The following is a 25,930-nucleotide window of genomic DNA, read 5'->3' as shown; positions in this document are numbered from 1 at the left end:
CACAGACACAGACATCGGAGGTGGCCCCGCCGCCCCTTTATTGCCGTGCGGACCAGTCCCGCCGCCGCCTCTCCGGCCCGCCCGCCCCGCGCGGGGCCCCGCCGGGCCGGGGTACTCCCGGCGCTCCGGAGGTGATCCCGGCGCTCAGGAGATGATCTCGGTCTCGTGTCTCGCCAGCGCTAGCGGCAGCGTGGTCCCGCAGGGGCCCGGGAAGTGGAACCTGGAAGAAAGCGGCAGGTTTAGGGCGCGGGCAGCCACCGGCGCATCCCGCTGCTCGCTGCTTTACCTGGCAAGCCTGGCAGGGGAACGGGAGGGAGGAAAGAGGAGGAGAGAAGGGTTTAGGCCTTGTGAGGCGTAGGGACAGACTTCAGCCTCTCGCCCTAATACAGTTTGGGTGTTCAATGAAAATTCCACCACGGAATAAGGATCCTCTTTTCCTATTTATTAACAGAAACTTAGTACTTCATAAGCACTCGAGGAAAACTAGACTATATTTGTCTAAACGCAGCGTTTCAGCAGCTGGCCGCAAAGGGCAGGATGGAGGGGACTGAAGGCTGGTTGCCCGAGCAGCGTTACCTGAACCTGTTGGTGGCAGGAGTCTGTTCCATGTTGAACTCGGCGACTGGGACTCCTCTGGCCGAGACCTGCGGGGCGAACATGGCCGCAGGATACACCACGGACGAGGTCCCGACCTGCGGGCAATGGACAGACGTCACAAGTGTAGCAGGACCACGCTCAAACAGATGCATCTACTTTGCCCAGGAGGAGCCACGTCCTGGCCTCCCCGCTGATTGAGAGGACAGGTAAGGATAAGCGTCACTCACGACCAAGCAGAGGTCACAAATATCCAGCTCCTTCTCCACCGCCGTGAGCACGCCGGGATCCAGGGCTTCACCAAACCAGACGACGTGTGGCCGCAGGAGCCCATTGCAGCCGTCCTCCTCACACCTGTTCCAACACCGCAGAGGGTCAGCCCATTGCCACGCTGCTGATGGGGCGCTTTAGGTCACAGAACAGCAGAGCAGTTCTCCTCCTCGCTTGGGCAGGTCTCACCTGCCATCAGCCTCTCTCCTCCTTCACAGCCCTCCCCACACCCTCTTCTACCACGTGCTGGATAGAAGGCAGCTTATTCCAGCTACACACGAGCTGGAAGTACACACATGCTACATGATCCCATGGAAGAGGTTGCTGAACAGTTGTTCAGTGCAGATACTTAATTGTGTCTTCCCCTTACTCAGCTCCTGAGACGTGTGAAAGTTAAAACTCAGCCTCCATCAGCTTTAACAAACTTGTTAACAGGGTTTTAAGGAGAAAACCAAAAGTCAGAAGCATGGCGTTTGCCTCTTTTTCCTTAGGAATCAAATGAAAAACGTGGTGGATTTTTCTATCTGCAACTATCTAAGGCAAAGCTTCAGGCAGTGTAAAAAAGCCTCGTGGCACATTCTGTGCCCGTAAGGGACCCCAGCACAGTATCCCCGAGTAATAATGGGTGGCACCTGCAAAGTAACAAAACATTTACTGCTGTAGCACTCACTTTCTTGCTGCAATTCTACTACTTCACTTACTACAAACCCCGTGAATTTGGCACATTTCATCTTGGTGCTCAAGTACACAAAAGTGCAATGCCTTTAGCACCAAGGTAACTTCTCCACACTCCTTGTCTGATGCCCCTGTAACTTTAGACTCAGTTCCTGGGGCAGAGTTCTTTTTCTCCTGTGGAAAGTCCTTCCAAAACAACATGAACAGTAACATGAAGCTTTGAGATGCACAAAGCATGAAGAGGTAACAGCCCAAAAGAAGTGGTCCATACATACTGAGGAAGGTCTTCAACTGGAATTGAGGCATCTTCTGTGTCAGGATCTGGAGCCCTGTAGTTACAAAATGGAAATATATGTCCAGCTGTACAAAATGTACTTTATATATTAATCAAAACATTCTCTAAAAGACTTCATATTCTCTGAATGCACACCCTCCAATCAAGGAATCTTTTCAACTTCAGCCAACTTCAAACACCTACTACAATCCTAAAATATCATGCACAAGGCAGGCAAGATTTTGTCTAGAGTTCTGGAGCTGAGCAACTGTAATAAGCTGGCCAAGACTGTCAAAGGCACAACAATTATTTATGTAACTATCTAAAGGTCTGCCAAAATGTAAAGGGGAAAAAATAACCATAAAAAGTCTTTGAGTATATGCAGTAAATACCCATTCTCCTGCTCACTTCCTTTTTTAATGGGAAAAGAAAGAATGGATTACCCCTTCCCAGCCAATGCAGGGCAGATTGGGCTCTTGTAATTCGAAGCTACGTTTCCACAGCTGGTGCACCGAGTTTTAAATAAACTACCTGGAACACATAAAGAGGAAACGTCAGGGATGAAGCAATGGCTCTGAGGTGTGGCTGTGCAGGCAAGTGCTTGTGTTTATCCTGGGCAGCCTTTATTTACAGACCTTGAAGGCTGCACCCTGTGGGTAACTTACTACAGGAATGCAATAGCAAAGACAGTCCCACTGTGTCACCTTGTTCTGCCTCAGGACATGAGTAATGTAATATGTCCCATAATATATTTTGCAGGAAAATCATAATTGAAAATATCATTGAGGGAGATGATTTCTGTTTATTGCTTTTCCTCTTACCTCAGAAACATTTTCTTAAAAAAATAAAATATGCTGGTCAACACGATTTTGTTTCACATAAAACTCCACTCCCAAAACTTCTGTAGCATTACTAACATGCTGTCAAGATGTGCAGTTTAGCCAAGAGCTAAAATTTGTGTCCATTTTGTAAAGAATACAAATAACCAAAATGAAACAGTTGCCAAGGCTTCATCATTGGGTCCACAACTGCAAAACAGCTTGTACAGGTTTGCTGTGTCCAAAGCACAGACGTGGTGGTGGGAAATCCCTTTACTGATACTCAAAAAGCATCACAGTACTGGAAGACCAGGATAGGTCATTGTCCTGGGAAACTTCCACCCCGTGGCAGGGCCTGAGGAGTGGAGAAATGAGTGGGCTCACCTCCAAGGATGGAGAAGTGCTTCCACACCCTCCTTCTCTCCACACCTGTACATTTCCTCACACACCAAAGACCTGCTGACTCCCAGGTGCTGTCCTGTGCCCCTCTGGAGCTTTGTGGGAGTAAGGAATGCCACTGGCTACAGGGAAGAGAGGGGGAGGGCCACTGGCTGCAGGAAAGAAAGGTAAGGGAACCTCAACTGTTTCCAGTCCCTTTGTCCTGTAGCCAAGGACTGTACAAGTGAGGACAGGACAAAACAGGACAGAGGGAAAGCACCAGGGCTGGTGAGGCTAGGTTTGCCAATACACCCTTTACTGCTGGCAGTCTGACACCACCACTGCCACATAGTGGAATCCTTGGGGATTCTTTTCCCCTTTTCCCTGGAAACCAGCCAGGTGTCACAGCCACAGGAATTCAAGCAGATCTGCGGAAAACTGTGCAAGCGAGAAGGGAGAATCAGTTCCTGTGTACTGTCAGAATCCATTGAAACCAGAAAGATGAGATTCTGTGATTCTAAAGGTAAGGAATAAAGAGAGGCTATGAAGTACCTGAAACAACTTCCAAAAGAGAACAGAGTGTCACTGTAAATTACTTTATTCAGGTTATTATAATTTTAAAGATGGAATTCTTTTCTCTCTGTACTTATCCCGCTTTCCCTTGTTCCCACTCCCCACCCAGGGTTTCCTGGCCTGTGGCAGACACATGAGCCAACCCTTACCGTGAATCTCTAAGAGGTGCCTGGTGCCTGCCTTCCTGTGCAGCTCATCAATGTTCTGAGTGATGACCACCACGCTCCTTCCTTGCTTGCTCAGGCGTTTCTCGCACTCGGCGATGGCCATGTGGGCTGGGTTGGGATGTTTGCTCAGCATCACTTCCCGCCGGTAGTGGTAGAATTCCCACACACGGGAGGGGTTTCGCGCAAAAGCCCCTGGAGTAGCCAGATCCTGCAAAAAGACACAACGGGTCATCCTACAGCAAAAGAAGAATCTCTTCCCCAGATGAAGCCTGCTGGATTTCCGCCATTTATATTGCTGCTTTTCTTTTCTGCTTTAATTTAAGTGTAACACCAGCCAAATTACACCCATTGTCAAAACCAAAGCCTAATATCTTGTATTTTGTGTGCAGGTAAAATTGAAGCTGCTTTTCACAGTAACTTTAATTTTGCCTTATCTTTCTCAAAAACGAGGCGCAGCTCAGTCCAGCACACCTCAGTGCACAGTTCTGCTGACACAGAAACACTGAATACAAGTTTCTGATGCAGCAGGACCAGGCATTTATACACCCACATGCTTTATTTGAATTGATGGTCACTGAAAGCAAAAAATCCATCTTTAAATTCAAACCAGTTTAAAAACCTCATCTCTCTAATGCTTTTTTAACTTCATCAGATCTTCCAGGAATGCTGTCATTAAAAACCACAAAGAAAGCAGGTGTGATTGCAGCATTTGGGGTAGCAGGTACTGACAGCGTAACAGCTGCTCGAAGCACCTGCAGCAGCAGCCAGGATGAGACTCACAAGGCTCCTGTAGAGCTAACATTGTTGGTGCTTTCAGCTGTACTCCCAGTGTCTGCTCCCATCTCCTCTCCCACCCCTTTGGCTCCCAGCACTGGCAAGATCATTCCAGTAAGAGCAACAGAGCCTGCAGGAGAGTTAAAGAACTTCCCCCAAAATAAAATGAGTCCTAAAGCATTTTTAAAGGCTGTTATGAGACACCAAGATTAAAAGAAAACAACCAGTCTCTGGTCTTGATCATCAGTTCTTCGATATTTTGGTTTGTTTCTAAACTCTTAAGAGTTTAAAACAGGAAAGGCCCCACATTGGGAAAACAGTGGGGGTGTCAAAAGATGAGCAAATAGCTGAACTGCAGGTAAACAAGGACGGGAGGAAGACCCAGAGCTGCCTGCAAGAATGTTGTTTTACCCAAGCAACTGATAAACTGAAGGACAGAGGCAGATCCCCAAGAGCACAGGGAAGAACTGCAGAGGCAGCTGTAGGGAGAACTCTGCCCCTGCTGCACTGCCATGGGAAACTTCCACCCTCTTCCCTCAGCTGCTCCTGACCCTCCACACTCACCTGCACGACAGACAGTGAGGCAGGGCTGCACAGGCAGGGCCCACCAGCACCTACCTGGGCTTGCCACTTTCTCCAGAAGCCTCCAGCCCCTCTGAAGGTGGGGACGCCGCTCTCGGCACTGACCCCGGCCCCGGTGATGATGGCGATGTGCTTGGCCTTGGCAAACACCTCCCGGAAATCAGCCATGTCTGTGCCAGGGCAGGGAAACAAGGAGCTGTTCAGGCACTCACACTCTGACCTGAGGCCACACTTCCATGGCTTCCACACACACCTCCCACGACTTTAATGTCAGAACACCAACTGCTTCCTGAGCCTCTTTATCTTGGAATTTAAAGCGCAATTCCTGGAGATCCTCAGAATATGTGTCTGAGCAAGCTCAGTAGGGCAACATGTGCTAAAGATGATTATAGTCAATATTATAAAGGCAGAGTCTTTAACTAAAACCCCACACTAGATGCTACCCCAATAACAACTGTTGGTACCACCACCCAGAACAGTTTGCTTCCTAATCGTTGAGATCCTGAAAAATACGTTTGTTTTGTAGTTGGTTTTGTTTGTGTGGGGTTTGTTGTTTTTTTTTTTTTTCCACAAAGTATCACCTTCAAAGTTAAGGTAATTTGGGAAAATGCATTTTATTCTGAGGTATTTTTTCTGTCTTCTAGGTTTGCAATTGTATTTTATATTTTTAATGTGTTATACCCACCATTTTCCCTTGCATGGTAAAGTAGTTTGGGAGAAAGATGGCAAATTTTCTTTGCCTTTTTATGTGAGTCAAGACAAGATTAAAAAGGAACGAGTTAGCTACAGACAAAAGAGATCTCTTGCAGTTTACCTCAGATATGAATTTTAAAGCAACATAGGTCAGAATCACAAAATGGATGAGGTGGGAAGGGACCTCTGGAGATTGTCTTGTTCAACCCCCTCTGCTTAAGCAGGGTCAGCCAGAGCAGACTGCCCTGGACAGTGTCCTGTGGGGTGGCTCTGGATATCTCTCCACGGACAAAGACTCTGAAACCTTCCTGCACAATTCAATCCATTGTTTGAGCACCCTCACAGCAGACAAACACCGTGGGGTGTTTTTATGCATTCAGAAGATGCCCTGGAGCCTTCAATGCCACAAGGGGTCATCACTGGCTTAAGGCCAAAGTGGGCTCCACTGGATCCCCAGGGACATTCCTGCCGAGCTGGTCACCCCAGCCTGTCTTACTGCCTGGGGCTATTTCTCCCCAGGGACAGGACCCTACAGGGTATCACCCACTCCTCCCAGCTTTGTATTACATGGAAACCTGCCACCGATACACTCTAGTCCATGGTCCAGATCATTAATGAAGGTGCTAAACAACACTGGCCTCACTACGGACTCCCACAGTATCCCATTAGTGAGCAGCCTCCAGCTGAACTTTGAGCTGTTCACCACAACCCTAATCCTCACAATTTGGAAGACTGGGTGGCCTTCCAAATAAAAACCAAAACTACCCCCTCCACACACACACACACACACACACACACACAGAAGAACCCACCCAAAGGCAGGTAAGTTCCTGTAGGGAGAAAGAGCCCCTGGAGAGGTCCCAAGACCTGGTGGCTCTGTGCCACCAGACTGGGCAGAGAATGCTGCAATTCTATGCCCCACCTCCTGTTGCAAACCAAACCTCACAAGCCCTGAATGTGTAAAGCTCAGGCCAAAAGCCCTCCCAGCCAGGGCTCTGACCGCTGCCAAATGCTGATGCTCAAGGCAGCAGAAAAAGCAAGTTTGCCTCGGCTTCCTGATCTGGGGGTTGCTATTGTACCCATGTGCAGTTTTCAAGTTAAGGCTCATTCTCGAATTGAAAAACAAAACCCAAATACCCCCAAACAAGTGAAAAGAGGACAGCTACAACTGCTAGCTGAACAGGGCACCTAGGGCGACCCAGCTCCTGGGCTGCTGCAAATGCTTGAGGACCATTCTTGTAAAAAGAATGAGGAATTAGTTTTATTACTCATTAGGATTATGAAAGGGAAGTGCAATTGACCACTGAATACTTACGTGCGTAAATTATAAACAATAAAAACACGTTTATGTTGCAACTATGCTGACTGCAAGGGTTTTTGGAATTATACAGAACACAGACATAGAAAGGCAATTTTACTAACCGGGGGACAAAAAAAGCAACTTCACAGTTTGAAACATTTTGAATTAAGCCACGGATTTCACCTAGCACAAGAAAACTTCTAACACTTCAAATCCACCTTAAAAACCTGTCCGGGGTGCTAAAGCAAACAAATACACGTCTTACTTGAGCTAGGACGGGCCATTTCCAAGCAAAACTTCTGTTTCTTTGAAGACGAGGCCTTAAGTCCACAATGCGCTTGGGAAACCAACCTTCTAGCGGTAAATTGAAAGAGACACATCAGGATCCCTCGGAAGTGTTTCACCTGGAGAGAAATAAATCAAACATAAGCGGCCCAGCCAAGGTGCGTATTTCTGCCAGCTTCCCGTGAGGGGCTCTCCTTAAAGAACCAGGTGCGAGTGTCGGTCACGGCTTCCTCCTGCACCTGCGGAACACGGAATCCTCCCTAAGAGGAGGATCCCCGAGACCCTCGGGCCAGGATCCCCGCTTTTGTTCGGAACCGGGGAGATCAGCCCTGCTCCAAAGCGGGGCTTTCGGCCGACATTCAACTTACGCGACGGCTTCCGAACTGCGCTGTTAACCCGAGGCAGCTCCCAGGAGCCGACCGCCCGCCGGCATTTTAAGAAGAGAGGGGTAAGCAAGGGAAGGAGCGGCGAGGGGCTGCGAGCCTACGTGCATCTGCCGGCCCGCAGAAGGGCGAAGGGACAGCGCGGGCGGGCGGGGCCTGGCGAAGGGGAGGCGGCCGCCGGGCCCTCACGCAAACCCCGCGGCCGCGGGTTCGAGGCCCGCCCGCTGCCACTCCCCGCGGCCGGCGGCGGCTGAGGCCGGGCCGTGCAGGGCCGCACGTCCCGCCCCGCGCTGCCGGCAGGGCCGGGCCTCGGCGCCGCTCCGCCCGCCAGAGGGGAAGGGCCGCGGTGTTAAGGCGGCACGGGAGCCTGGAGGGACGGCTGCGTGCGTCGGAGGCTCCCGCGGGTCGCGCCGTATGAGCTGGAATGAGACGCAAAATAGGTCAGGAAAGCTGGGTGGCTTTCCGGCGTCATCCCTCTCTGCGGTCCACCCTCGGGCGTTCGCAGTTTTACGCGTTCACGGATGAAGACTCCGCTGCACTTGGACAGCACACAATTTCATATATATATATATATATTTTTTTTTTTTAATGAGAAAATCTGTGTTTAGCATGTTTTACCGCATAAAGAAGGCAGCGCCTGCCCTCATCCAGCCGCCTCCTCTTCACCATTCCTCAACAACCTTTCATTATTACGGTCCTTTTCGGTCAGAGGTTTTGACACATTTCCCGGCCTCTCCCACCTTTGGATTCTGTAAATTACCAGCTGAGCAGGTGAAGAGGCCCCCAGAACACGTACCCAAAGAGGGGGAAAGCTGGAAGTCCCCCCGCGCCCTTTCCGGTCCTCCAGCAGCCCGTCCCGCCCCGGGGGCAGCTCCTGTCTCCCGCTCCCGAGGCTCAGGACGAGTTACCCGAGCGAGTTCACCCGAGGGCAGGGCTGGAACACGCCGAGCTGCCCCCAGCGGCTGGCAGTCTCCCTCGTTACACCGCTCCACGGCGCTTGTTATTGTTTACAGAGGACCAGCACTTCGCACTCTGCCTCCAGCTGCAAACTCGAAGCAAGCGGAATGTTGACACAGCGAGTGGCGCTGACTATTGTGCTGGTGCTTGCTGGGCTGTGACAGCTGTTCCCTGAGCACTCCGTGTCTCCATAAAGGCATGCATGCTCGGAAAAGCAGCACATCATAAACTCAGACAACAAGGTGAAGGCCAGCGTGACCTCACTTAGCATTCTAACGACCCTAATGGTCAAAATCCATTAATTCTGTGCAGACTGGGGAAACAAACAGGATGGCAGGTTTGTTGAATGAGGGATTGGCTCTGCATATTCAGTATCATGACTGGCCTTTGGTTTTTTAAACTGAGATCTTGCTACAGGCTGTATACACTGTGCTTATTCGGCAGTGCACTTTAGCTGCTGATTAATATTTAAAAAGAAAAGAAAAGCAATTCACAGTTGCACTATCACTATCACTTTGAATTCAAAGTTCAAGACAGCAAAATCCTAGTCTAACGTTGCTAACAGGAAAAAAATGGTTCTGTTTGTATTAGAGTTTTGAGGAGCACATCAACCAAAGAGCTTCCATTTTCCTATCACATTGTTGCACTGGTTAGCTGTGCTCCTTCTAACTTTGCAGCGACCCAGGGCAGGGCATGTTACCATGCAAGGTTTGCAAAAGTACAGGACTTTTAATACCAACAGAGCTCACAAGGGCATAGCTTATGTGAAATGGGTACAGAAGGGCACAAGGTTGGCTTCCTTTGGTCTCTGTGGCATACACAGATTGCATACTCCAAGAGCACAATCATCCCAGTGTTTCTGAAGCAATCAATCATGCATTCTGTATTCTCAGCGGTCTGAAGAGCCCAGCTGATGCTGGCTGCTGCTAAGCTGTGTGAATGTGTGCCATAAGAAAATGGCCACATTGATTTTCAACATTGTTTGTAGTGGTCCTGGACAAATACGCTAATGCCAGTGTGTAAGCAGATTTCCTAAAAGGTTTATAAAAAGATTAAAGTGACATCTAAACTCAATTTCAAGACACTGGAGTGTGTGGTGTTGCTACCTGGCAGTGTTCCACAATCACCTGCGCCTGATAAAATAATTCTGCATAAAATCTTTTTCTATTACAGTAGTTTCTTCCAGCAGCAGTGTCATTAATCCAGTGAGAGCAACTCTAGGTGGACACCAGAAGCATGAAGTGTTCTGCGAAGATACACATTTCACCAAAATCTATTAACACATAAGAATCCTGTCTTAGAAGGGACAAAAGCCACGGCAAGGGCAAGTGCACTGCACTTCACAGCCCCTCCTTTCACTGCCTCCTCCAATACGTTGCCTTCCCAGCTGCTAACCATGCTGCAGGCAGCTGAGGCCTTTATATAATATATTTAGCAATGATCTTCTCTTGTCTGTCTTCCAGGAACTTGTCCCATCTCCCCTTGACCCACATGATTCTGTTCTCCAGCAGGAGTGCTCCAGCTCTACTCCCTCTCCTGGGGGGGATGGGGAAAGCAGAAGATGAGGAATATATATCCACAAGGACTGCTATTCTCCTCTGAGGCTCGGTGGTAAGATGGGTTGATACCATCCAGTCTTCCATTCCAACTACATTATCCTTCAGCATTTTTACCAAGTCCTTTGAATCTGAGCAGCACCAGCTATAAACAGCTCCCTCTTTGAGCATGAAGCCTAATTGTACCAAACACAAGCCAAACATTTTTTTTTTAAATCCCAAGTAAACAGTCTGTATTCTAACACACAATAGGTCTGCACCAATTAAATACAGTATGGCAGTATATAAATTACAGTTCTTTACAGTCAATAGTAAAATACGAGAGTCCACTTACTGTACACAAAAATCAAAGAAAAGAACAGCAGCTTTTCAGTAAGGTCCCAGGTATCTCAATCATTCACTTGCTAAGGAACAAAGAAAAGATACAGCAGGCCATTCACTTCACTCATTTTTTACCATGTTGCTTTACAAATATCCAGAACGCTTGTACAGGCATCTACAGTATCTACATGTGGAACAACCTTCTTAGGAATTCATGAGCACCAGACATAAATCCCTCCATCATTCCCATTATTAAAATAAACTTTACAGATTAAAATTACTTTAGCAGGTTCTATTTCATCTTGATAATAAACCAGCAAGTAACAAGTGCAAAGTTTGCAGTCATGATCCATTTACTGCTTCTTTATTTCCCATTTCTCCCCACCCTGCACCCAAAAAACCCCAAACCCCCTAAAAAACCCCGGATGTTGTCCTCTCACACCCTTGCAGTAATACTGTTTCTGCAGTCAAACTGCCCGGCTGGCTTTTGCTAACATATGAAATGCCAGACTCATAGCTTCAGGCATCGTCAGTCATTCCAATGCCAAGTCAGCACAGTGGCAGGCCTCTAGGAAGACAAAACATACGAAGCAGTTGGATATTTCAGTGTGCTTAAACACGGAAGGCTGCACGGTGCCCAGTGACTGAAAGAAACATGGCACCAAGTTACCAGTTAAAACATTTACAATAGAAAGATATAAACAGCAAATATGTCAGTCTAAAACAAGGTCTTTGGTAATTAAGAACAGCAAACCGTAGCGGTTGGGGTTTTTGTTCCAAATATGGATTTACATCCTCGTTTTTCCTCAATAAAATATCTTTTGTTGTTTAAAATATATCTCCCAAGTTGTTGCGTAACAAATAGTCCAGTACCTCAGTTATCTACAATCAGCTTTAACTGTGTTTAGTGTGCAGCCATATCTGCCCACTGGCAGACAAACTATAGATACACATTCATATATATATAATATATATATTATTTATAAAAAAATTAGAGAATTAAGTCAAGGACTCTAGAGAATACACATTCCGTATGGACAGGTTAAAATGTACAATAGCTTCAAAAATCCGTAGAGTTTTCTACACAGTGATGCGTGTAGTAAGTGCAAAAATACTGCGGTTTAGTTAATCCAAGATTTCCTGTTTTCTTGTTTCCTAGAAAAAGCAGAAGCCGCTGCATCTCCTGAATGGCAGAGGACGTCTCCTCCTGTCTTGGGAGTGGCTGAGGAGCCTTGAAGCACAGAACTCTTCCGTTTCTCTGAAGTGGAAGATGCCTGAGACCGGGAAGTGCTACTCCATTTCCTTGCGGGAGCGGGTGCTTTGCTGAGGCGCCCAGGACGAACGAAAACACCGTGTCGAGGTTTGCAGTGGAAGTACTCTCTGCCTTTCACAATTCCATCGTGCTTCCCTTCAAAGGAAAGAAATGCACAGGATTAAATGCTGGTGCTGCCATTAGCACATACAATTGAGGCGCTGAAGTGTGAATAGCTTTGGTTATCTGTCAAATAGTCAAGATTGGTCCTGCTGAGTGACAGAGCCAGATCCTCACCATACACTGGGGAGAACAAAACTTGGAAAGGAGGACTTCAAATGTGACCAAAAAGATGATTTTCTAAAATACTGCTTTGTTAAGTAACAGTTTAAAAAGCCAAGCATGTGTTCATTTCACAAAATAAACTGTCCTCAAAATCGACTGCTTGCAAAGCTTAAAATTTAGCTAGAGAGGAACTTCTGCCATAAGTGATATTACCTATTAAACCACTAAAAACATCTTTTTAAATCACCTGAAGCATTTCTGTAGAAGTGTCTTAACACTTGCAGTGCACTGACTTTTTCTGACCCCTCTGAAGTGAAGTTACAGAAAATCTGTGCTCTGGAACTCATTCTTCCCCAGTGGAAAACAACAATAAATCTCTAAAAGCCACTGACAGCAAACCTATCTGACAAGTGATGCACACTGTTAGTACTGTTCATGAATGTGTGCACACTGATTTTTAAAAAATCTGCCAATTTTATGCTTTGCTTGTTTCTCTGATCTGTAAAAACAGATGGGTACCAATGGGGAACTACCACAAAATGCAAAAGCATGGCTTTCAGGCAGTTAAAAATCGATCAGAGCATCCTTATAAGCAGAAAGCTGAGAATTTGGTGTATGAGATACCAAGCTTCATGAAACTGGAGCTACTTCCCAATATTGAACTGGAAGGAATGATTGTACTGTGACTTTAAAAATTGGTCACACCAGCTGCAGAGATAACCTAGAACACATTTAGTCTTACCCAGCTGAACATTGAGTTCAACTCCAACCCAGATTCCAGCTGAAAAATCCACTGTTCCAACGTATCTCACGGTGCCCATCTTATTACTTCCAACACAGACTTGTTCGCCCACGGCCACCCAGCTTGGTAGGACGTGGCCTTGATCTGCAGAAGCACCTTCTTCACAGTCAGAACCATCCAAGTGGTCCTTCGTAATAAAATCGTCCACGGAAGCATCGGGATAAGTCTCAGGGTCTGAAGCATCCTTCACCAGTCCAGAACCAAAAGGGCTTTCCCCAGCATCCACAAGCCACTTGTCACCTGCTGCTGCGGAGCTCTGCTGGTCCGTGCACAGGCTCTGCCCCTTGCCCAGGCCCCGGGGTGACTCCGAGGCACTTGCTCCATTCGAGGACAGAAGGGAACATGACTGTGGAGCTGCTGAGTGGTCAAAGTCCTTCCCATCTTCAACGCCCATGAACTCAGTAAAGGAGTGATCTTCCAGAACGTCCGTCGTGTGCTCAACTGTCACCTCGCGTGCTGAAAATTCAACGGTGTTTTTGCCATCCAAGGAACTTAGAGCTGAGAGGGATCCAGCTCTGGGTAATTGCTGAGAGTCTCTGTCAGTGGCACTGCATGACAGTGGTACTTGCTCTGTTAAGGCACTGTTTTCTTTCAGTGGTACCACGGGTAACTTCTCTCTCACTAACTCCTTTTCTGATTCTCGACATTCCTTGTTCAAAGAAGATCTTAAGTCATGTGCAAGGGATGATCCCGAGGGATCACTGGAGTCCAGCTCCTTGGTGTGACTGGCTAGCTGGTCTGTGCTATCACTACAGGGAACAAGCATGTCAGACAGGGTGGCGTTAGAGGCACTGTGGGAAAAGTAGCCACTAGTGATGCTGCTAGTGGTGGGGCTGCGGGACACCTCTTTCTCGAGAACACGTGAGCTCATGAAGTCTGATTTAGAGGAAAACCACTCCCTGTTCTCCAGGCTGGCATTGTAAATACTGAAGTCAGCAAACTCCTCCGGTACATAAGGCCGGAAATTTTGAAAACTCTGTGGACTTATCAGTTTCTTATTAATGGCCTCCAATTCACTGTCTTCCTCCTCAGAGTCCTGCAAACGAAAAGAGGAATTAGGATTAGGAACCTGTGACAGTGAGGTTTCCAAAATTAACTAACCATCCTTGATTTTTTCCTTTCTGAGCATGGAGAAATATGTACCTTTAATATTCTTTAACTGAAGAATGGAAGACACCATTGAAAAGAGCTGCTGGGAACGTATCCTATCTACACTGAGCTATTCAATTTTTAGAAAATAAATTCTAAATAGTTCAGAAAATATAAAGCAATAAAAGTTACATACTTTGATCCACAAACTTTTTTCCCCATGATTTAGACTAATTGAACCTACTGAAGGTATTTTATAGAGTTAATTCACTACCTAACAAGATAAACATAAATATGAATTTATGGTAAAGGCCTTACAGTCCCTGCTGCAATACAGGCTATTAAAAACTTTGGGATTATTAAAAACTTTGCATACTGGGATTTTTTATTAACCTGATATCAGTGAAGCTAAATAATTTTGCTTACCCCTGGCTATCACAGCTGAACATGTTCAGGATGTTTGAATATACACGCTGAAAGTTCAAATATTACAGCAAATCTTCAAGGAAGCATTTGTATGCATACACGTACATTTTTGGAGGGAAATGAGTGATACTAATCACCCTGGCAGAATCTGGAGGTGCCTCCCTGAATTTCCCCTTGGTAATACGTGGGGATGCACCATGACCAAATCACAGATGTGGCTTTCACAGAGTCCATCTGAAGCTGAGGACTTGAGTTTGTAAAGATGAATCTGAGAAAGACTCGAGCAACATGGTAGGGCTGCTCCTCCAAGATAAAATACTGCAGGCAGGACTCCACATGGATGCTTTTTTAAGTACTTCCTTTTTTATATACATATATGTCTTCATTTACACATATATATGCAGGTATAACCATAGGCATTATGTATACACACACATATATTTAAAATGGTTAGTTTACAGAAAATTTCTACTAGAAATAACAGGATTTTAGGAAAAATGAAATCTGCTGAAGTCCTTTAAAGAAACTCAAACGCCCATTATTTCTCAGTTACTTCATCTGCCTCACAGATTTCAAATTCCTATCAAGGCAGATACTGTGTGATATCTGAAATACCTGGATGCTTTCAGACACCTGCTGTGATTCACCAATGTAAAAGGAAAAGCAGAACAATTAACCAGATGACCACAGAGTACCAACACATCAAGATAAACATCCTCTTGAAAATGTTTCCTCACTTCAAAATAGCCAAGACTGCTCAAATAACTCTGTGTAACAAAACTTCAAATGCCCAGACAGGAAACAGATTTGCACAGTTTGCCCATGTCAGAATAATCACAGAATTGTTTGGATTGGAAGGCACCTCTTGTGATCAATTAGCCCAATCTCCCTCTGCTCAAGCTGGATCAACCAGAGCAGGCTGTCCAAGACAGTGGCCAATTGGGTCTATTTTGAGATCTCTACAGACTTCCTGCACAACTCATTCCAGTGTTTGAGGCCCTCACAGTAGACAAAGTGTTTTCTTGTTCCATATTGTGATCAGATGGAATCTTACATGTTTTGATCTGCCTCATGTCCTGTCACTGGAGACTGCTGAGCAGAGTTCACCTTGGTCCATAAGGTGTTTTTATACATTGATGAGATGCCCCTGTGACTGGTCTCCTAAGGCTGAACAGAGATATTCCAGCCTCTCCCCATACGTCAAACAGCCCTTATTTGTAACAAGGTCTCAGGTCCATTCCTACCATGTTCAAACTCATAGCAAATATAATCCAGCATTACCCACACAGAATGGCCTCAGGATTGTCAATAGTATTATTTTTTTGTTGGTACAGCTATCAGTATCTGAACAGGACGTCTCTGCTTGTCCAAGCATATCTGACAAATCCAATCACATTTCAGATTATTAGTATTTGCTCAAGTAAAGGCTTCTTATCTTTTGCTTTCTAATTTTCATAGCACTATTTCAGAGTTATTTCTCATACAGAATTTGGAATAAGGCTTTAGTTTGCAATTATTTATTCCTTTGAAGAGGAGCAATAGTGTTATGAAATGTCATGTAATACTACTGAGTATCATTTATAATATTGAAAATCTTGCTACTTACATCTGAAATTCACAGTTCCTTTAGAAGTAAAGGAAAAAATTAATACCTGCTTTATTGGGACTAGAAATACCCTTCCAAGCACTAAAGCATTATGCAAAACACCTTTTTTTGCATATTGCAAGATACCAGTTGCTCAGCTCTGAGGGATGTTTTCTCAATCATTCTGCTTACTTCTTCCCTTTTGCCAATTTTACTTGTGCAAAACTAAGTTTTGTTCTATGCAAAACCTTATAGTTTGGGGTTTTTTTTAAACGTTAAAAATGAAGAGTTTGTCAAATATACTTTTTTAAGTTGAAGATTATATATGAACTCCAAACTAATAAACATTTAATGAAGGAAGTTGTTTCTAGTCAATAGTAGCTAAATGCCCCCTAGAGACCAAGAGGTATTTTTATAACAGAGTTTTTGTGTCTCCTTTGAAACTTGCAGGATTTCTCATCTGACTGAAAACAACCCACCTTGGTGGTGTCCCTGTTCAGACTCAGACTGGGTAAGAAGGCTGTAACTGAGAAATGGCTCTACAGCCACACAGACATTGGTGACTTGATTAGGAAATGCCAAACAAGTAACCACAGTGTCAGTCACATGCCATTTCAGGATTATCTGTCATCATAAGTACAAAAGCTAATGTACAGAGAATATGAAGAATGAATGCTGTGAACAGGTAAGGAGACACCACCTTGTGACAAACAAAAGATGCCCCTGCTGGGGACAAGACATATTTCCTTTCAGAGCTCCTCTTAAGTTTCTGGACTGGGAAATTCCAGAAACAAAGCAATTTCAGAATTCTTCAAATTTCTGTGGATGTGAGATGGGGAAAAAAAAGAAAGAATGTGCCTTATACAGCTCAGGCTATTGGCATAAATAAAGATAAAATCTTTGAAAAGCTGGTCAAGAAACTTCAGCAATCTTCCTGGGATATAACAGAATTACTATAATGAAAAGCAGATTTAAGAACTGGTAACAGAAAGACCATGACAGCAAAAACTAATGACACAAGACTATACATTAAGTTCTAGCAATAGAGAAGCAAAATAAGCACAGAGCAGCTTCCCTACACCTGCTTCGTAACAAAGATATTGTGTCATTAAAAGTTAAAGCATCCAAGCTTTTTAATTTTTCAAATTACACCTCTCAAGTAACCTCAACAAGTTATTTTCCATTCTACTAATTTAAAAATCAATAATACATAGTGGTTCAATTTTTATTGAACCTCTTTTTTATTAATGTGTCTCAATTTTTATTGCCTGCTAGAAGGGTTTTCTCTTAGCAAATGCTCCTTAAACATGTTAATTACTGGCACTATTTAAATAACTCTATTTGAAAACATTTAAATACACTTAATATGAAAAAAATTAATCTGACCTTAACATAAGTCACTGTATTCCTATATTATATAGAACATGTCCCTATATCATGCTGTTTTGATATGGCTGCAATACCAAGCATGTGTAAGTACTGTTTGAAATTTCAGGTTGAATTATCTATTTCAGTCCAACTGAATAATTTTTTTTTTTTTTTTTTTTTTTTTTTTCCCCTTTGACCAATGTGTTTTGAATACTGGAATACCCCAGCCTAGTTAAAACATAGGACTCACTGCAGCTCTGAGGTAGCCTGGGAAGCCTACATCCTACACAACACCATAGACTGGCTGGGCTACACCAAGTACCTGTGTCAACCTCACCACTAGCGGCTGCTACTTCTTGCTTGTCTCCCCAGGACCCTCAAGGGTCTAAAAAGTCACCAGACAGAGGACTAGATCCAAATGAAAAACTCTGTGGTAGTCAAGCCATCAAATGGGTGTATCAGTTCCCTTGATCTGACTTCCTATGCAACCAAACAAAAAGCTGCATTGATACAAAGGAGAAGTCAGTACAAGTCAAGCAGCTAAGAATTGAAAGAACAGCTCTTTCCATGGTCCTGTTGGCTACAGCAGGTTTACAGTGTTCAGTGAATTAGTTCCCTTCTAGTTGTCAAAGCCTGGTGTCAGGATGTTGCCCTTTTCTAGCTCTGAAAGCTTCTGCATATCTGTGGAAAGCAGCACAGGCAAGTGCCTGGGTTAATTCAGGGCATGCATGGGGTGGGACTTTGTTTTCACTCCAGGGATCCAAACTGCCCTCAAGTTGCTATGGAAAGTTTTGTAACAATTTATTATCCAAGGGATGTTTTTTCAACCCACTAGAATATTTTTTTTTCCAAATACCTTCATACTGTTTGTATCAGTGACTCAGTGCAACTCAGCACGTCAGCTACCTTATGGAAAATTAACGTGATCAAGAATAAAACAGCTGCCACCCAAACCCAGCAGCCAAGCTTCAAATATATACACCAGAATGCTCAGGATACTCAGGGTACTTTAGTCTAACAACCTACAGAACAGCATTAGACATCCACAACAGGTTTTTTAATGGCTTGGCTGTATGGTAGGAATGAAAATAACTGTGGAATAGGAAGAACCTATCAGATTTTGTGGGAAAGTGTCCCATAGGACTTACAGGAAATAATTTGAAGGTTCTGAATTTTAAATCTAAAGTTCTGATTTAAGCAAGTATTTGCAGCCATGTTCGACAGCCCCAAAATCAAAGCCATCATACAGCAGAAATGATGATACACCTTTTGTTGAAGCAGCAGTGAGAAAAGGATTTAGCAGGTGAAGATTAAAAACAAAAGCCCTCCACCTCAATTTCCACCTGAATTATGATGAAGACAGGTTGCAGGTTAATTAAGAGCAGCAATCTTATTTTAGTCATATTACTTCCATGTCAGGCAATTATAAGCTTTTCATAGTGTACCCACACCTCAATGCACGGTTACTTACACCAAATGGGATCATTCCATTTACTCTGGGGTATAGTCACAAAATCTAGGTAACATACAAGGTATATTAGAGTGACAACAGCATGGCTCACTAACCCATCCTTTACCTGATCATTTGTGCCCTGTAAACACTACAGCCTCCCCTCTCCCCCACCCCACAAGACAAATGACACATAAACATTAAAACCCAAAACAAAACAAAAACAAACCACCAAACTCCAGCGGAGTTAGTTCCAGTAACAAAATGCATTTGCAAGCCAGGCAAGCAACTGTTACGACCATAACCGACAGTCAGTCACAAGTGGTTATTTCACCTCACAACTTTTTCCTGCTGCAGTAGCATGAGTGCCTCAAGCCCACCACCAGGTCTGAAGACAGAAACTGTACAAAACTTACAATCTTCTCCTCAGGCATGCTGCTGGCACTGCTTCCTGCAGGCACAGCACAGCCAGCACAATGCACCTGAGATGGAGGCATGCTCTGCAAAGGTTGAGACACACAACACATCACACAAACCACAGCTCTGACCACGGTGCTAAGTGGGTGCCAAGTTAGAAAGGTGTGTGGATGTGATGAAGATGAAACACCCATGCTGGCCATACGGACATCAAAATTCAAGTTAATGGGTCGGGGAACTCATGCACTCCTCCCAGAGTTTGAGGGTGAGGAATAAAGGCCAGAATTATAACCACCCCAAAATAGTTTCACAGAATTACATTTGATCTATGAAAAAAATCACACCAACATCTTACTGAATAATAATAATAAAAAGGTAGGTTATTGCTACTTTAAAATAGAAGTACCCTGTAAAAGAGAATACATACCAAGAAGTAAAAACCCCCCACAAACCCAGTATTCAGGCAAAAAACAAACAGCAAAACTCCACCACGTATAAATAATTTTATAAATATGTGGCCTGAATAATTTTACCAGATTATTACAAAATTCTGTTGCAACAGATTTGCAAATGATTTGCCAAGTACACAAAATAACTCCATCTCCTTTAAAAAAGCAGGTGGTTTTCAAAGTTTACCTCTTGACTAAGTAGAGGTCGGCTTTCAAGTGTGGTCTTCCTTTTATGTTCCTCTTTCACTGGCATTAAGGGCTTGAAAAACTTTGGTGGCTGGGGAGAAAATGCTTTAAAAGGACTGGCCATTAAAGCATGGGAATTCTCAGCTACAACACCTAGGTAAAAAAGCAAAAATAGCGTATTTCAGTTCTTCGTATCCTGACTGTAAGAGCATATTTCGAAACAACTGAAGGTTAAGCCACGCAATTAACAAGTTGCTGGCTAAAGAAAAATGTCAATATTTTAGTATTTAACCACTGGTCTAGGCATGAAATAATGTAGAGATCAATGAGATCCTCAAAGAAGTCTGGAAACAGAAGGAAAGCAGAGAACAGCAGTATCTGCCCTCTTCATTCTGAGGCTCCAACATTTCTCCTTTTCATCTTGGTTATAAAAACAGTGGGAAGTGTACTTGAAACTAGAGCTGAGAAGCTCTTTGCTTCCTGTGTCTCACCTGACCTCTTCCCACAACACTGCAAATGTGCCCTGTACCCAAGCCAGCCATCCTGCACAGCCAGGATGATCAAAAAGGAAATTATAAGCAAGGAAGCGATGAATAAACCACCAGTCCCACTTTATTACAGCAGTATCTCCACCTGCACTGCCTGGTCAATGTGACCTGAAGGAAACAAGGCACCTAAGACACAATGACAGGGAGGCACAGCCACTATCCACATATCATGTAAAGAATGTGTCTAAGAACAATTCCCACTTTGAGAAAAGCATCCTCATATTCAAATTCATGAAATAACAGCAGCTTCTTTTTGTCTTGTTTTTTGTGTGTGTGTGTTTTTGGTTTGTTTTGGGTTGGTGTGTTTTTTTGTTTGTGGGTGTTTTTTTTTTTTTGGTTTTTTTTTTTTTTTTTTTTTTTTTTTTTTTTTACCTTCTACAGTTTTGATTTATATTTAGCACATTCTGCTCTCCTCTTGGTTTTTTGGATACCCTCAACTTTATACCTTTTCCTGGATGTCTTACGCATTTCTCCCCTATTTCCAGATTATGTTTAGCTCCTTAAGTAGAAGCTGGATAACACATTTATTAGGAAAAGAGCACTAAGAATTTAATCTTCAGTTTAGCGCAGTAAATAAGAATCCACCAGCACTGTCATTACGTATATGAAATCTCACCACTGCCATCTTTGCTCTTGCGAGGTGACTCCCTGGGTAAAGTACCATAACATGATACATCTTGATAACTGGAACAACAGTCAGATATATCTAGGTGACTTTCAGACCAACCCTAAAAAAACAAAAATACATAAATCTGCATGATGATGCTGGCAAATGTGGAAAAAATAACATGTAAACTCAGGTGTTTTTTTTTTTTTTTAAAGTCAACCAAATCCCAGAAACCAAAGCTATGTCAATTATTGACTTCAGACAATTTTCCTGTCACACAGAAATGGATTGTTTAAAAGCTAATTAGCTGGTCATTGAAGTACTTAAAATTTTGCTCTTTCTGTTTCTTAAATATCTGTTTATATAATTCTAATATGAAAAGCAGAGAAGGATGATAAGGTTTAATGCAAAATTATATGTAATGGGTGCACAACTTTGAAAATATATTATGTAAATCCACTGCTTTAAATACTATTAAAGGAAAATACTATTTCTATTTTCCTTTTTTCCTCCCCAATTCTCAAACATTGGGGGTGTTCTCTGTTGGGGCAGGAAATCTGGGAATGTGAGTTTTTTCTGGGAATGTGTTGCTATGTTTTTGTACCTTGTCATCTTCATCGCAGGCAGAAAGATCCAGTCGACTACAGGACACCTATGGAACACCAACAGACAGAATGACAAAATGCCTACCTTTTATTTGTGAGATATAATCCCTTGTGGAAACACTATGATCATTTAGTCCTAATAACTGTTTTGGTCTGTCTTTTCAGACCAGATTATGTATAAAGACATCCATGGTTCTGCTGTATGAGTGTGCATAAGAGAACACATAAAATGGAAAATACCCCTTATACTATGAAAAAAGTTAAAGGGACCTGGAGGTTAAAGTAGTCTGAATCAGGGCAGCTGTCATCCTGAACTACTTCCTAAATGGATATCCTTATAAAACGAGAAGAGTTTCAACCAACCCTCCCTCTTCCTTGTTAACTTTGTTATCTCCTAGGACAGACAATTTTGGGGAGGGATTTCACTTTCCCACTGGCTGCTCAGTCCCAGCACTGAGTAAGCATTACCATATCTCACTGTGCAAGCTTTACACTTAGATCAGCACACAGACAGCAGCTCCTGCCCCATCCCTGCTAACAAGGAAGGGTCCTTACATTGTGCACGTTCGGAGTGCTGATGCTCCTGCGGATGTTCCTGGCTTTGGTGGAGAGAGCCTCCTTGACAGTGACTGCCTGTGTAAAGAGAAGAAAACACTAACAGCAATGCCATGGTCTTCTCAGGAGAACTGAGCAAGCAGCATAGGGACTTTTTCCAGTGTAGCTAACAGCAACAATTAGGGCTTGTATTCAAAAATCTTAATTTGCACACATAATCACCAAAGCTTCTGTCTGAAATTCACGCTTTGGCCTTTGCTTGTTCAGGTTCTGAGTACTACATCATTGCCAGCTTTAGTTACTACATCTACCACCTCTGGAAATCTGTATTTCACAGAAGTAACTTCGCTTACATTAATCTGTCCAACGATCTCTAAAAAACAACCCAACTGAAACAAAAACAGCAACACAGTATTTTTAAAAGATCAATCATCTCTTCTTGAATTCTCATAATCCTGTGCAAAGGATGCAAGAAATGCCTTTTCCTTGCCTGTCTTAGTCGTTCAAGGCTCAGGATGTTCTCCACTTGCAGCACACCTCGTGTGTATTTCTCAATGTAGGTTTCACCATCGGATGTGCCTTCGTTCTCACTCCTTGCAGCCATCAGTGCCAAGGTCTCACGATCCTCAATTTCTTCTGTAGCCTAAAGTAGAAGTTACACCATTCAGCGTTTCAAATAGGAAAGCCAATTGTTTTAGTTCCATTTTCAGACAAATTCAATCCAGCAACCAGTGTGAATTGGTCATCAATCAGCAAACCTAATTACAGTCAATGATCCAGGGCTGTTCCATAGAGATGCAAATGATGCTGAAGAGATCAAGCTTAGGAGAAGTTTTGAGCAGCTGCTATAGTAAAAGCACTTCCAGAAATAATGCAAATATAACCTGAAATTGTGTATGTTAAGGCTCAACTAATGACAACTTCCTAGGCAAGGAAATGTCATTTCCTTCTCAAATCTTAAAATATGCTGTGATTTCCCTAGAGGTTAAAATTTAAATAGTACTGCAACAAAGTGACAATTACATGGTGACAAGACTGTTTATGTTTTCATTTGGCCAGTTTGTTTACCATTTACAAGTTGTATGAACTTTTTCTATAAAAAGTAATTTATATTCCTGTGAACTCAGCTCCCCAGCTGTTGTTTTCACAGACCTGAACATTCCTCTGAGTACCCTCTATATTTTCCCTGTAGACACTAATTGGCTTTCAAACATAACTACTACAAAAACTCAGTTAAACACAGTAGAAGAGAAAATAAAATCCCCACAGTTGTCAACTGTTTAAAGATAAACACAATCTCACACAGAGCTTCAGTATATCCACTTTGGCAAACTGCCTCATATCAGCAAAGAAGGACATTCACTTTCTGATCAGTATCACCCACTACAGTAGGTCAATTCTGTTGTTTGCTGTGAATTTGCCAGAGAAATATGGTATAATTTACCTTTGGTATATTGGATACTATTTCATAAGTCACTCCACAGGCATAATAAATATTTTTCAAGGATATTCTCCTTTTCAGGCTCTGGGTAAAACTCTAGAAAGAAATTTTCAGTTACTGTTTTGACAATTATTATTTATGACATCCCAAGAAATAAAAAGGTGCAATGCAAAATCCGATTACAAAGGCAATCAGAACCATAATTTATTAAATTACTTCTTTTAGCATTTCTGATATTTTAAGTCCTCTTTACAGCACTGTGCTCAGTATACAATGCTACTAAGTTCAATCAGTTGAAAAATGGTCAGTTCAAAGAAATCTACCAGTACACAGCTTCATTGCAATCTCTAAAAACCTAGTTTTCATTTCTCTCTTGTAAGATTTTAAAAATTAAGCAAGCAGTTAAGGAAACACATTTGTTATATTAAGAATATGAAATGAAACAAGGAATAAAAGAGTACATAAACTTATTACCTGCTTATTATAAATGTTGGCTGCAATCCTTTTGCGTAATACCAGTTCCATTGCAGCAGGGTGACTGAGCTGCACAGTAGTCTTCACTATTAAGTAAATTCTCTCATTCTGAGGAGTTACCCTATTCAGGTGCACTGAATCATGGACAGAAGAGTCCCAGGCAGCAGTGGCTGAAACCTATGCAGACAAATTAAGTGGAGGAAGGAAAGGGAAATCAAAGATTCTATTACTCTAGCAACAGGCACCATATGCAAAGATTTAACATGAAGTAAAACAATTCCTTATTTAGGGAAAACTCAGCATCATTGAACAAAGTGGAGTTAAACCACCTTTTCATAGTAAGGGATTTATCCAAAGAAGGAAAAAAGAGGGGTTAAGATACTGGGGAAAACAATCATCTCCACAATCCCTGCACTGTGCAAACCCTGTCCCAAAAGGAGGTCTTCACTGGAGACAAAAAGGAGAGCAGAAGCAAGACTGGATGCAAAACCTACTGCAACTGTATTAAAAGTCTACTAATTTCAATGTAAAATAGCTCATCTATGCTTGATTAGTTATAACAGCCCCCAGAGAAACACCCTGCATCCATTCTGTAGAATGGGTTTTTTTTCTTTTCCTCTGCCTTTTCCCCAGCTTTGCAGTCTCATTTTTCTGGAAATGATCTCAAACAACGGCCTAGTAGGTGCAGAATATATAAGGAATCAGTTATGAAATACTAAAATGGATTCAGAACCATTAATTTCCAACAATTTCCAAACCATATATTTAAAAAGCAGTAATTCTGTACTACAAATGAAAGAATTTTTATTTAAGTATTAAGCTTTGCCTAGTGCACACATTAAAACAAGTCATTTTCTCTGAAGAGTTAAGAGCCTGCAAGAGGAATGATGAAGGGGTGAGGAAAGCAGAAAAAGGGATTTTGAGTCAGGCTGTTGAATTATTCTTTGCCAAGAGGTAAGACTTGTCATCTCTGAATTAAAGCAAAAGAGCTAACAAGTCATAGCCTCTAAAATTTTAAATAAATAGGCCAGAAAATAAAGGCAGCACTAGATAAAGATGGTACTTCTAAGACAAAAAGGTAATAATCATAATGATTAAATACATAGAAATAGGAAATAAACAGAAGAGGAAAGCATTAACACAAGCTGCAGTTGTCAAGAAGGAGGCTTGCTAACAATTTACCTCATCATCACTGTGTTTTATGATCGGCAGATAAAAGAACGGGCTGCCATGCTCCTTTGGTAGTATTGAGTTAACTCCTGATGCATGGGGACCTATAAGTTGTTCATTGGCACTGAGGTCATCAGCTAATGAAACAAATGTGCAAAGAATGAAATAGTTTTATACCAAAGGATATGAATATATAGAGGCAAAGTTGTAATACAAAGCTGTAATGAAGACCTACCCATATGTCATAATGTATTTAATCCTACTTAGTCTTATTACTATGCAGCATTTTGAAGATGATTTCAGAATACCAAAAAAAAAAAAAAAGATAATAGCAGTTCTGGTTGCATTAAGCTTTTAGCTAAACAAACAAACAAAACGTGTGTGATGACACAATTAACCTTTTTAAATATCCTATTTTAACTTTTGTCTGCTAATCTCTACTGATAGTAAAAACCCAACCAAATAAAAACATTCCTTGTGAGCACAGATGAAGGAAGAGGGCATTTCACTTTCCAAAAGCATCTGCTAAAGTGGGTACTGATGCATTCCCCATACGAATATTTGTAGTAGCCCTCTTCAGTGCTGGATGTGATATGGCCTGTGGATCCTCCTCTGCTTTAT

The 25,930-nt window shown here is 43.0% G+C and overlaps 2 protein-coding genes across 6 annotated transcripts in view; both read right to left on the bottom strand.

The window, feature by feature from the left end:
* Positions 1-14: 14 nt before the first annotated feature.
* SIRT5 (sirtuin 5) lies at positions 15-7,539 on the bottom strand. Its single transcript, XM_066324134.1, has 8 exons — positions 7,364-7,539; positions 5,142-5,275; positions 3,732-3,957; positions 2,257-2,344; positions 1,815-1,868; positions 825-948; positions 577-692; positions 15-220 (listed from the first exon to the last, which is right to left on the bottom strand). The coding sequence occupies exons 1-8, from the start codon at positions 7,476-7,478 to the stop codon at positions 145-147; spliced, it is 933 nt and encodes a 310-aa protein (XP_066180231.1). The 5' UTR covers positions 7,479-7,539; the 3' UTR covers positions 15-144.
* Positions 7,540-9,649: 2,110 nt separating this feature from the next.
* Positions 9,650-25,930, bottom strand: part of KIF13A (kinesin family member 13A) — a 105,112-nt gene continuing 88,831 nt past the window's right edge. For 4 of the 5 annotated variants that reach the window (XM_066324081.1, XM_066324091.1, XM_066324099.1 and 1 more), the window contains 10 exons: positions 25,322-25,446; positions 24,140-24,316; positions 23,669-23,761; positions 22,715-22,867; positions 22,225-22,302; positions 21,669-21,716; positions 21,074-21,185; positions 19,911-20,062; positions 12,880-13,975; positions 9,650-12,008 (listed from right to left, as the gene is read on the bottom strand). In XM_066324081.1, the coding sequence (XP_066180178.1) occupies positions 11,722-12,008; positions 12,880-13,975; positions 19,911-20,062; positions 21,074-21,185; positions 21,669-21,716; positions 22,225-22,302; positions 22,715-22,867; positions 23,669-23,761; positions 24,140-24,316; positions 25,322-25,446 (2,321 nt within the window). In that variant the 3' untranslated portion in view covers positions 9,650-11,721. Of the gene's footprint in view, positions 12,009-12,879; positions 13,976-19,273; positions 19,358-19,910; positions 20,063-21,073; positions 21,186-21,668; positions 21,717-22,224; positions 22,303-22,714; positions 22,868-23,668; positions 23,762-24,139; positions 24,317-25,321; positions 25,447-25,930 lie in introns of all 5 variants that reach the window. The other variant, XM_066324119.1, reaches the window with a different exon arrangement.

This window comes from Sylvia atricapilla, chromosome 1, assembly GCF_009819655.1.
Source record: "Sylvia atricapilla isolate bSylAtr1 chromosome 1, bSylAtr1.pri, whole genome shotgun sequence".
Lineage (NCBI taxonomy): Eukaryota > Metazoa > Chordata > Aves > Passeriformes > Sylviidae > Sylvia > Sylvia atricapilla.
This window is presented reverse-complemented; position numbering and strand designations above follow the sequence as displayed.

Bases quoted from the DNA above. Each gene is read 5' to 3' on its own strand.
- SIRT5 (XM_066324134.1), bottom strand. From the start codon at position 7,478: ATGTGTCTCTTTCAATTTACCGCTAGAAGGTTGGTTTCCCAAGCGCAT. The intron at 5,276-7,363 runs GTAAGACGTGTA...GCCCTGGCACAG, and splicing joins AATGGCCCGTCCTAGCTCAA to ACATGGCTGATTTCCGGGAG. The intron at 693-824 runs GTGAGTGACGCT...CATTGCCCGCAG, and splicing joins TTTGTGACCTCTGCTTGGTC to GTCGGGACCTCGTCCGTGGT.